This window comes from Platalea leucorodia (assembly GCF_965183815.1).
Source record: "Platalea leucorodia genome assembly, chromosome: 4".
Taxonomy (NCBI): Eukaryota; Metazoa; Chordata; class Aves; order Pelecaniformes; family Threskiornithidae; genus Platalea; species Platalea leucorodia.
In genome coordinates this window covers 49669432-49682030 of record NC_138826.1, presented here as the reverse complement: position 1 = coordinate 49682030, position 12599 = coordinate 49669432, and the positions used below count along the sequence as shown (strand labels likewise).

Here is a 12599-nt window from a genome sequence, read left to right as displayed (position 1 = left end):
TCTTTGTCACGAAGTGATATGATGTCCAGTTTGTAACAAAACAGACATTCATTTGATGGATGGTAGAGGGCTGCATAGTCCTGTGAATACATAAATAAGCTATTCACATTCTTATGTGTTTACATGGACAGCTTACCATAAGACAAGGTAAGGTACTCATGGTGAATACCTGTGAGCAGTAGTTTATCTCTAGCAGCTACTACCTATATGAGCACATATTACCAAATAGATCCTTCACTGAATTGTTGACCATCTCTTTGTATGTTTAGGGGAGACTTTCAAAGGCTTTTAAACAACCACAAGTTTTTGTATACCCAATTTCCACCGCTTTTCAGTGAGATCTGGGCCTCTCATACCTCTCCTGATCTTCACCCTGGAAGCATTATATCGGTGAAGCTAGATGACAGGAATAGTTGTGTTCTCCCATGGGCAGAGCTTTTCAAATTCTGAAGGATTACAGCAGGATGTAATCCTCTTAAGGTTTACATGAGGAAAGCATCTTGCCTTAAACATCTTCAGACAGCAGATAGTTACACTGACTTCTTGTGCTCTTGTAGATATCAACGAATGCCTGAGCACCAACATGCCATGCCCAGCTGGGCAGATGTGTATTAACACTGATGGCTCGTATACCTGCCAGCGAATCTCACCCAGCTGTGGCCGAGGTTATCACCTCAATGAAGATGGAACAAGATGCGTAGGTAAGTAACAGTTTTGAAGACAAAACTGTTTGAAGAAAATAAATCACATCTATGATTTACGTTTACCAGTTTCTTGCACTTTGCCCAAGTTTTTCTCATTCCCACAGTCAATTCTTGATCCTGTTCTTTCCCTCATGGCTGTCCTAACAAGTGAAAAATGACAAGGATCCACTCTCTGACCTTCATATAACTCATGAAAACCGATATTCTGAGAAAAGGAGGAATGATCATCACCCCCAAAAAATGGCATTGTCTGTGACTGTATTAGTGTATTGGAACAATGCTGTGTGGTCTCAAATCCCCCCAATACAGAGGTATAACATAATGCCCACGTAATGTCCCACAGAAGACATTCAAGTAATGTTGAAAGGCATATATGCCTTTGGCTGGCTTTTAACTAAGGTGGCTTTTGCAAAGAAAGAGAGGTGTTTTTGCATGTGTTTTCAGTTTTTTTAAATGGCTTATCAAAGCGCTACTGACTGTGGGTCTCTGGCATCTTACACTAGCTGAAGATCTGATCCATGAACATTGAGTGTGCATAATAAAACAATTTTGCACCTGATGATTGCCTCTGAAGATTGTCTGATTTCCTGATTTCTTTTCCCTCCTAAGTCCATCAACATTAACAGGAGACCTGAGAGATTACCTGTTTCAGTAAGAATAGTTTGGATTTGTGACTCTGATCTTCTTGTGGAAGCTGAGAGCTAGATCAAAATCTTGCTTTCTGTTTCAAAACACTTAATAACTATGAGGGGACACAGAAATATGTTAACATGTTGCTCCTCTCTGAACTTGCATGCTCAGAAGTGTACTTTCAATCACTTCTCTCCTTTTTCAGATGTGGATGAGTGCTCATCCTCCAATCAGCCTTGTGGAGAAGGACATGTTTGTATAAACGCCCCAGGCAATTACCGTTGTGAGTGCAAATCTGGCTATTCTTTTGACGTCATCAGTAGAACTTGTATTGGTAAGTTGCACCTATCGACTTAAATATGTGCAGCCATGGCATTTTAAAAAATGATCCCGTGTAAAGAATGTTATTGCTCTCTGCGTAACCTCTTTCATCTGAATGTAAAATTGACTACTATATTATTTGTATAAATCTAATACCATATTAAAGAGATGCTGATACTTCAAAGGAAGCTGAATTAGTATTGTCAACATGTTATCTGTTATCCTGTTAAAAGGTAAGATTATGAGAGTGCGTGTAATTGTTTTCTATGATACTTTTATATGTACCTACAGCAAAACATTCCTTTGGAAGATCAAAGCAACTTTCTTCTTCATAGATCTAATTCAATTATGCACTAAGGTGCTTCTAAATGAGCATTTTGAGCAAGTCTTTCCCTCTCTAGTATGAAATTTAGATCTGGAAAATAAAAATAAAATTTTTGTGATCACATTCTTGTCCAGACTACTACTGCAGTGAAGCCAGCCAATACGTAGACCTCTGTATATATTTATCATTGCAGATATCAATGAATGCAGACGCTATCCAGGCCGCCTGTGCGCTCACAAGTGTGAGAATACTCCTGGGTCCTATTACTGCACTTGTACCATGGGATTCAAACTTTCAGCTGATGGCAGGTCATGTGAAGGTACGGCTGTCATATGCTTTGGCGTATAGTGTGAGATACAGCTCATTGCTGTTTAGGTATTTCTGTTTGATTTTAGCTTGTAAGACTGCACTGGAATGGCATGAGAAATCAACACAGTTATGCTTAATCAAGGCCACTGTGGCCCAACTTCCAGTGTATTGCCCTTTGGCTGGATCACGCAGAGGTGTATGAGTCTGCATTTACTGTGTTTTGAAGGCTGATTCAGCTAGATCAGATTCAAGACCTTCAAAACCATCCTTGCTGATATCCAGATATAAAAATGCATGTGTGGTCCTAAAGACTCCCTCCAAGTCAGACACCTTGAAGGACAGTGGGAAATAATAGCACAGTGCAGATTAATCTATACTGGCAGACCCTGTTGAGAGTAATACACCCAAAGCCCCTTATTTCCAGCTTACCCAGTGACATGCATACCATCTTTTTTAATTTAAAAAATTGTTTTCCAAAGTTTTGCCTTAGTCCTGTAATAGGAGTGATGAATATAGCAAGAAATTTGGGGTTCAGGTATATAATTTTGCATTTCAGATGTAAATGAGTGTGAAAGCAGCCCCTGTAGTCAAGAATGTGCCAATGTGTATGGCTCCTACCAGTGTTACTGCCGCCGTGGCTTTCAACTTAGTGACATAGATGGGATTTCATGTGAAGGTAAGCATTATCATTTTGCAGGTAGAGGATGAGTGAGCATTTCTTATTCTCACTGTAACATACATGAACAGTTCCATGTTCCTGTAATTGTTTCATTTTAACATTTGATTCTCTTTGGTATTTTCCTGTGGAACTATGAAACTTTATTTAATGAAGGTCTTCCACCCATGTCCTAGTCTAGAAGTATCTCTGCTTGTGTGGTGTCAGTTTTGCTGTTTACACTGAATTGTAGCTTAGCATACTTTTTAAATTACCAGAATTTTTTTTTTTTTTGGTGAGGAACTAGGAGAATTTCTAGTCTTCAGCAAGTGAAGATAGATACAAACACATTTATATGTTACATATGTAATGCATAATATTACTAGGTACTATTTCATATATCCTCTTTTTGTGGCTGGTTCTGAACTAATGTCTAAGTAGGTTTTCCTCAAGTACAAGAAGGATGTGGGTGTGACTTCATGAACAAGATCCTGAATTTGGACTTAGGTCTCCAGGACTTACTAGACAGTGAGACCTTGGGCAGAACACCTCATCTTAATTTCGTTTTTGTAAGAACAGGGATAAAACTATTCATCTCCCTCCCTTTTTTAAAGTACTGTAATACATGTCACTGTAAAGTGCTTGCTCTTATCCATTAACTTTGTCTCTTGGGCCCTTATATTGCTTTTAATTTTCTTCACACCTCCATTTATTCCCAACAGCCTTTATTGACTAGAGCCACCCGTATCTGATGATTTTTTTCCTTGCTGAGCAATTGGAATAATGAAATTGTGTTTGTAGCTTGCAGCAGGAACACCATACATATGCACTTGGTTGACTGTCATGAACACATAGTAAATTAGTGGTGTTTTCTTCTTGCAGATATTGATGAATGTGCTTTACCTACTGGAGGGCATATCTGTTCCTTTCAATGTATTAATATTCCTGGAAGCTTTCAATGTACTTGTCCTTCCACTGGTTACAGGTTGGCACCCAATGCACGCAGCTGCCAAGGTGAGTTCAATAACTGCAGGGATACTTAACTGGATTGTGGACTTCTGAAAAGTTCTGGCAAGTTTTTATGTTTAAAAGTATGCCTTTCCTAATAAGGAAATAATACAATATTAACAACGATAATACAGGTAAAGCAGTAAACATCAGCTTGAAATCTGAAGAAACCATTATTTTATAATGAATACACAGGAAATTTCTCTTATGAACTATAGAATGCAGTGGAGAATACTTTTTATAACATTATTGAAGAATTCTAACAAATTCTGAAGATGAAGATTCCCACTGTGAAATGGTATGAGTTAGTTTAGCCATTAAAAGGAAATATCATGCTATAGACATTTGAGCAAGTATTTAGGTCTTCTCCACTTAGTGGCACTGCTGCTCTTCTTTTTAGTTAGTTTTCTTCTTTTTTTGTTCTCCTGTCCTCCCCTTCCAATCCTGTAATGATGTTTAATTGCATCCCATGTTCAGTAGTATCTAATATGATAGTTTTATCATCTAGCACCTGCAAGTAGAGGAAAGGCACGTGTTTAATCCACTCACCTTTTTCCATTTGGCAGATATTGATGAATGTGTTGCAGAAAGCCACAACTGCTCTTTCAATGAGACCTGCTTTAATATCCAAGGGGGCTTTCGCTGTCTGTCTTTGGAATGTCCAGAAAATTACCGCAAGTCAGGAGATACGTAAGTACTTTCTTTTTCAAGGTTGAACAGCTTTTTGGTGACATGATCTCCTTTATGTCATGCTGCTGCCGACTGAATACATAACAGATTCTGGCAAATATGTATTTTGCTGGTAGGCCTGCTGTATGTTTTGCACACACAGGTCTGGTCCCTTTCTTATGCTCCTGTTTCAGTCTAAGAAAAAGGTATTCCCTTAAAAAATGCCATGTGTCAGTGGTTTGCATCATAATGATCTCTAGAGCCATAAGCTGATGTCCTCTCTCTGGCTACCTTGCAGGCAACCTGTTAGGAGGGTTACATTCAGCTTCAAAATTCTGACATTTATTTCCTTTCACACGTAGTCTTTCCTTACTATTACACTCTAGTGAAAGAGTTCTTTTTAGCTCCCTCTCTGAATTCTTACCAATGCTGCTGCAAAGCATTGCAAGAATGTCTTATTTTTAGTACCATTTCACCTCTGTTAAAAAAGCTGAGAATCCTAGCAAGGGTGGTATGTTAGCTGCTGCTCTCTCTTAACCTAGCTCAGAGAAAGTCTGTGCATTCTGGTGTTGAAAATATCAGACAGCTTTGGGAGGAGGGGCAGCTGGCAACTCATTTATACCCATCAAATGGTGCTAGCAAAGGGGAGAAGTTGTTGCAAAATTTCAGTCGCGTAGCTAGAGTTTATGGCTGATGCAGATGACTGCTTTTCCTCCGGCCCTGTGGTTTTATGGCCCCCCTGTACTCCAGCGATTCCACCAAAGGCTGCTCCGTGGTCCCCCCCATGTGCCCCATACCCAGGTAAGTGTATGCTCTACCAGCTAGGGAGGAAAGCTGGTAAATCACATTTATCATCAGCCTGCTATTGCTTTTCACAGTCAGTGTTCACATGCCCACCATCTTTTCGATAAAATTGAGTACTCTGTGCCTCCTCTGTAGAATGAAGCTAATGCTGATCTTCATCAGAGGGACTTTGTGGGGATTAGTGTCCTTTTAAGCCTTAATCTGTGAAATGCCGTATAAGTGGCACAGCAGATGTATTTGATCAGAATGCTGTAGAGGGAGTTAATGGTATAAAAACAGATATTTATAAAATATGCTTGTATTCTGAGAAGTGTCAATAGTAATTAAATTATATTTGTCACATCAATAAACAAGCAGTGCCTCGTGATGCAGATGTTCTGTTTATTTGTAATATTGTGGGTTCATTTGTATCCTAATTCAAAAAAAGTCATTTGCAGTGGGCCACTAAGCAGAATTAGCAGATTTCTACTCTTATGGACATCCCTGACTTGCAAAGTTAAGTTTATAAAATACACATCGAACACACACATTCCATTTCATCTTCTTTCTTATCTATATTTTTATGCATGTGTTGAAATTAATGGTTATTTGAGATGTAAGGGATCTTCTGGGGAAGTAGTAGAATGTCTGAGTTGTTTTTCTGTGTCTGGGTTGTTGGGGCCCTGTAATGGCTTACTCTGCCTAACTCAGACTCATAGGGAGAGATTCTTCTGATGTGCTAGGGCTATAATTAGGCTATGAGTCAGACACAAATCCTGTAGCTGCTCAGTGAAGTTCTAATTACTTTAATTCCTTGAGTTATTATCTTGTTGGATTTATTATTTTTTCCCCTCTCAACAGCTACAGACACAGTTACTAAATTTATTGTCGAAAATGTGTTTGCATAAACCAAAGAGAATATGAGTTCATTATCTTTATTGCAAAAAGTCCAAGTTAGTTCAATGGGGAGATAGGTACTCTCATACTTAGCCAGCGTACAAGTATTATACCAACATGGCAGAATCAGGGTTTATGTATTGGGTTACCTTGTGCCCACTGGGGAACAGTTTCATAAGACAGCTCTTTAGCACCCTTTTTACAGCCAAACTAGTTTACATATTCTTGAATCATTTATTTTTGGCATATATATAACCCAAGATAGCTGATAGCTAGCATATCTTCATTAGCTTTTGCATGATAACGACATTAAATCACTTTTTCACCCAGCTTTGTGCCAGGACTCTAAAATCAAAATAGTTGATTTCTCATAACATCGTATCTATTACAGATACCATTTTCCTCCCCTTTTTATTCAAAACACATTCCAGTTTCACCAAATTGGCACATCATAAGAAAGACAACACATTTTCCATTCCCATCAAGTTGGCACCTCATGGGATTTTTTGCCCTATTCTCCAGTATTTTCTTTGGAACAGCTATAATTTAATAGGCCTCAGTCCTGCACATCCAAGTTTGTTCATTCTTATTTGTCCTTAAAATCCTTATGTACAGGCAACAGCCCTCACTGATCCAGAAGCTTCCTTACCCAATACCTTTAAAGCAGAGATTTTTGCATGGTGGCTGTTGCAGTGGTGATTGTCATCAGGTGAAGTAATTGCAGGATCATCCCATGCTACAAGCTGAAAGCTCAGGATGCTGTTAGGTAGCCTGAGCTTCAGGAGGAAACAGCCTGTGTAACCTTCCCCAAAGACCAGCAAAGTGCCTGGTGTGGTCTGATCCTTAATGGTAACAATTTTATTGAAGGTCTTATCTCTTTTGCTTAAATTTTGGGTTTTTTTGTGTTGTTTTTTTTTTTACCCTTGATCAGCCTTTAGGCTTGGTATTTTTCCAAGGATAATTAAGATCTACTGCTACTCACAATAGGACTTAACTTGCTGTACTGCCTTGCCAAACACTTCTTGTTTTCAAATTGCATAACAATTAAATTCTCTTTATGCGACACTAAAGTCTAACATTTGTAATATTTAAGCCAAGAAAAAGAGTAGAAAAGATAAAGTGGTTATGGCGGTGTGTCAGAAATGCGTGCTGCATTGAGCCAGGTTGGGAAATATTTTTATATTCTAGACATGTCTGCGTATTATTAAGGTTGCCTGTCGCTTCTCATTATTAGGACCTGTTTTTAACTGCTTAGAATTTTGCCAAAACGTAACCAACGGCTGAAATTTTACATGCCAGGTGTCTGACTCAGGCTCAAGTTTTGGCAAATTTCAGCCAAAGCAGTTTAATCATTTCCAAGAACAAGGGTAGGGAGGAACACATTGTTTTGTGTGTTTAAGACATTTTGGTGATTTTTTTTTTTTTCTTTTAACAGTTTACTGTCATGTTTTGGTGCATAAATCTGAAATTTGTTAGGAGATTACTTTTGTGCTTTTCGTCATCCTTACCAAAAACCTCTGAAACTTGTGAAATTACAAACTTTGTAAAATTGCATTTAACCTTTTTTTCATAAACCTTAGGAAATTAGGACCTTGATGGGTGATCTTAATCCACCCCTGTATGCCAAAACAGAGTCAGGTCTACCTGGAGTATTTCTGAGATTTGTTTGCTTAACTTTGCTTCAAGTCCTGGAATGATAAGGATTTCATAGCCTCAGTGGCAATCTGTCTTTGTGTTTGACTATCTTCCTCAGTGCAATTTAGTTCTTCCTATCAATAGAGAGGTCTTTTTTAGCAACAGACAATTCTCTTCTGATTTAGCAGACCTGAGCTTCTTGCAGCTCTTTAAAGCAGTCTAAAACGTGCAGGTACCAACTCCACAGACTGTCTGAGCCTGCTCCCAGATACAGCCACAAGAAAGAAGCCTGATCTTCCCCATAGTGTCAGCTCCTATGTGTCCTGGGCCAGGTGCTGCTGGCCCTGACAAGCCCAGAGCCTGCTTCGTCTGTGCTTTCAAAGATCACCCAGACTCCATGGATAAGAAAGCTGCTTTCTAGCATGGGTGAGAGAAGAGCTGACTTGGTTAGAAGGAAAGGTGTACTTAGGGATAAAGAGGCTGAATGTAGGGAGGGAAGGATCTGAAGGTATGACCAGGTGAGGACAATTAATCTGGGAGATGCTTGAGGGGTAGAAGGTAAAGTGGGGTAAAACAATTTAGAGACAAGGCAGAAACCAACCACAGGAGTCAGGAGCTTCTGGTTAAGGGTGATTGATGCCAGATTTGGATGAAGACCATCAGAGCAAGGAATAATTTGGGATGGCTGCACCAAGATACTAAGGGAAAGGGTGTATGCTTTGGGACTAGGGCTGTGAAACTGAGAGAACCAAGTGTCAGCCAGGAGAGGATGAAGCAAGAAGAGGATTGGTACTGGCTGAGTAGACAGTCCTGATGCCAAACATTTGAGTGAACGGGAAGGGCAGTAGGCAAGGAAAGAGGATAGGAAGAAGGAGCCAAGCTGGGAAAGACAGATGAAGGAGACAAGGATAGGACATAAAGGCTCAGTGCCGAGGGCAAAATGAAGATGGGTCTGTCTCTTCTGTAGCTTGAAAACTCCTTGAGACTTTCCAGCTCCAGACAGGAGGAACATGCAGAGTATTTGTCAATCCTGTCTACTGTACTGCTGTATACTGTATTCCCACCTGAGCCTGAAGTGGGACTCCAGATTCTCCTCTGGTTAAGAAATAGTTGTTTTCATTCCCTTTAAGTTCTGGTCTGTTTAAGACAAAACCCACCTTCTCTACAGAGATGCTCTATTAACATAAATATAGAGATCCACAATGTGGTGATATGGCCCAGCATGTTCAGCAGCAGTATATGCTTATTTTTCTAGCCCATGTGCCTAATTGCAGAGGTTTGCAAAGATGTGTATAAAACTGCTTCACTGCAAAGCAGTGCAAGTGTTGCTTGGGCTCTGGGTTGGGTTTCTCTGGTAGCGTCTCCTCAGCGCTCCCCTTCTCCCGCCAGGTCCCCCGTGCTCTCTCCCACAGCAACACGGTGGGGTGGCAGGGTGCGGTGGCTGTATGGCCGGCTCATCCCTCCTGAGATGCCACGGAGCTGGAGCAGCACCCGGGGTCTTGGGCTGCTCACTCACTAGCAGTAGACTGTTGGATTCCCCCACTGCATGACTTTCTTCTGCCCACTGAAGGGAAGCATTTAAATAAGATCTAGAGTGTACACTGGGATTTAAATGCTCATTGCTTATTGCCTTTGTGATGCATGACCCCAGAATGAACTCTGGTTCTTGAAAGCAATAATATTTGCTATCTCTCCTTTGTGGTTATTTGATGGAACAATTAGTGCACATTAACTAAACATATAGTGAAGTGTGCAGCGTGTAGTGTGCACCACCAAAGAATAAGATAAAAGATGATGAATTTTGAGTAATTCTAACTCCTAGCCGCAGGCACATCTGTCTCCACAAATAACTTTCTGAATCAGCAGAATGTCCTTTTTCAAATCTTAGGAAGCTGGGAGCTTAGGGTTTTTGTTCTCTTAAAATTCTGGCTATTATTACAAAATGCATTTTACTTTTATAAAATAATAAATCATGGCATCTTTATGAGCATGTAAGTGCTCACGAGCATGTAAGTGCTTCCAAAAAGATTTACATGAAGAAAACATTTCCAACTAAGAAATTAACTGCCTTGACTTGCTTCTTGATTTCTGCAAAACCAAGTAGCCTCATGATTTCAACAAAACCAAGTCATTCTTTTTAGTGGAGTTATTGATGGCATTTCAGAAAAGAATGCAGAACTCACTATACCTGAAAATATTCCAAGAGTATCCACACCTAATTAGCCGGCCATCCTGTGAAGACTTGTGTGTGCTTTTTACACACATGAATAAAATTAAGAATGCATTTAAGTCTTCAAAGAATTGCTTTGTACTTTGGTTTGCAAGTGGTATTAAAAGAAAACATAGAACACATTAACTGAAGAACTGAGGGTGCTTTTAACTAGTCTTTCTGAAAATGCTTATTTTGCATATAATGAGAAGTTCCTGCAATTCAGGTCACCGTGCACTGGCAACAAAGTGGTGCTTGCTTACGAACCACAGTTCTATTGATACCAGATACTCCTGACAGGAGCTCAATTTTATATGTCAAAATAAAATACATGAAACGGGCACTCAAATTTCCTTGAGGTAGTACAAAGCAAAACATGCTTTCATGCTGGAGCACTTCTTAGTAAAGAAATGAATGAATAGTTCAGGTTCCAAAACCTCAGCCTGTGGACTGAATATTGATTTTGAGTGGAAAGACTCTTGTACATAATTCAATTGATTCATAGCTGTGCATGAAGCAGGTTTGGAGCTAAATGCGCAACCTGATCATCCCCAAATTTTACAAAGTCAATATGCAGCTGAGATCATCATGTCTACCTCTACTTCCATGTACCATGTTCGGATACCAACTTGAATGTGGTGATTTGGACATATCTTTAATCTGAAATTCATATAATCTTTCCTTGTATGCAGTTCTCTAAAGACTTCTCAAACCCACCAGGTAGCATGACATGATCTGATCTTCATTAATATGCTGGTAAACTACGACATTCTTTAATAGCAGTTACTTTAATGCCCATACCTGTCTGTGCCATATTTTACAGGACAAACTTCACTTCTCTCAGTAACAGAAAGGGAGGAGATTGCTCCCTCCATGCAGATCATGATTTCTAGGGCTGACATTCATTGTTCACTTTCAGCCTGTATGGGTGATCTCGTCCTAGTTCTCTGGATTTGAGGCTGTAATACAGTGCTTAGTGATAAGGGAAGGAAACAGCAGAGGGCAACTTTCTCACTCACCAGCATCATTCCTTTGACTCAAGGCTGCGTAAGAGTGGACTGAATGCGTAGGGCACATGCTGGAGACATCACACCGTTGGATCTTGTTTTCAGCGCTTGCAGGCATGTGTTAGACTGACTCAGGTTGGTTCTCCTGGTAGCATAGAGAAATACTGTGCCACATCAGGAGGAAGGTTTGTCTTCAAAGCAAATACACCTTAACATACAGGCAGTGTTGGAAATAAGTTTTGCATTCCTCTGTATGCTGTCAGATGATGAACATGCATAGTGCAGTATCTAGAGTGCCTCTTCTCTCAGAAAGACCAACTCCTTGTACATTTGTGGTTTTCATAATACTTTGCTCAGTCTTAAAATCCAGCGAGACATCCCAAGTAGGACACAGTCAACTCACTAACCACGTAGCCTCTCTTCCTTTATTTAACATACGTCCAATCAACAAAAGCATAAAACTTGGGGGGGGGGGCAAAAAATAGTCAGTGTTCTCCCTAGGAAGAGCTTAGCTGATCTAAATGCAAATAAACTCTCACCCCCACTGAGATGCCAGACTCAATCCATCTGTGCGTGCAAAGAAAGGGCAACACTTCTGAAAATGGCAACGCTTCTCCAAAAGCACCAACTACAGACAAGTTCATCCTTATTTAATAAATGTCCATTTGCAATATGACTGAGGTGCCAGGTTGAAGAATGGATACAGTATGCAAGTCAACATACCTTTTCCCACCCCCACTGCCCTTGCTCTCCTATCACGCTTGCTAAATGTACACTAATCTTCCTCTTGTCTTGTGTTCTCACTTTTCTTGCAGTCGCTGTGAGCGCTTGCCTTGTAATGAAAATAAGGAGTGCCAGAGCCTGCCTCTGAGAATAACCTACTATCACCTCTCTTTTCCTACCAACATTCAAGTACCCACCGACATTTTCCGCATGGGCCCTTCCAATGCTGTCCCTGGGGATAAAATTCTGCTGTCCATCATCAGCGGGAACCAAGAGGGTTTTTTCACCACAAAAAAAGTGAACAACCACAGTGGCATTGTGGTCATGCAGCGGCAAATCACAGAGCCCAGAGACCTTCTTCTGACAATTCAAATGCAACTTTCCCGTCATGGAACTGTCAACACATTTATTGCCAAACTTTTTATCTTTGTCTCTGCACAGCTTTGATCCCTACCTTACAGGCATCAGTGGCTACTTTTTCTCTTCTAAGAGTAGCTTTTTTTTTTCCCAATTTTAATAAAGTTCTAGTTCATCTGTTGCATGCTGCACTTGCATTTTATTTGCCATCATCGTTACAGTTCTCCACTTTCCCCTATCGCTGAATGTCTCAGTTTGGGGAGATTCTTATGTGTACTCTGCATCATTATAAAAAGCAGAAATTGGTATCCAAGAGCTTATTATCTGAATATACCGAACACTGATGACTATTAATTTACTTCACACA

At 40.1% G+C, this 12599-nt stretch overlaps 1 protein-coding gene across 1 annotated transcript in view; it reads left to right on the top strand.

Moving 5' to 3' along the window:
• Positions 1-12599, top strand: part of FBLN1 (fibulin 1) — a 79509-nt gene that overhangs the window by 38981 nt on the left and 27929 nt on the right. The window contains exons 9-14 of the mRNA XM_082308869.1: positions 558-701; positions 1540-1668; positions 2174-2299; positions 2846-2965; positions 3827-3958; positions 4519-4642. Coding sequence (XP_082164995.1) covers positions 558-701; positions 1540-1668; positions 2174-2299; positions 2846-2965; positions 3827-3958; positions 4519-4642 — 775 coding nt within the window. The remainder of the gene's footprint in view (positions 1-557; positions 702-1539; positions 1669-2173; positions 2300-2845; positions 2966-3826; positions 3959-4518; positions 4643-12599) is intronic.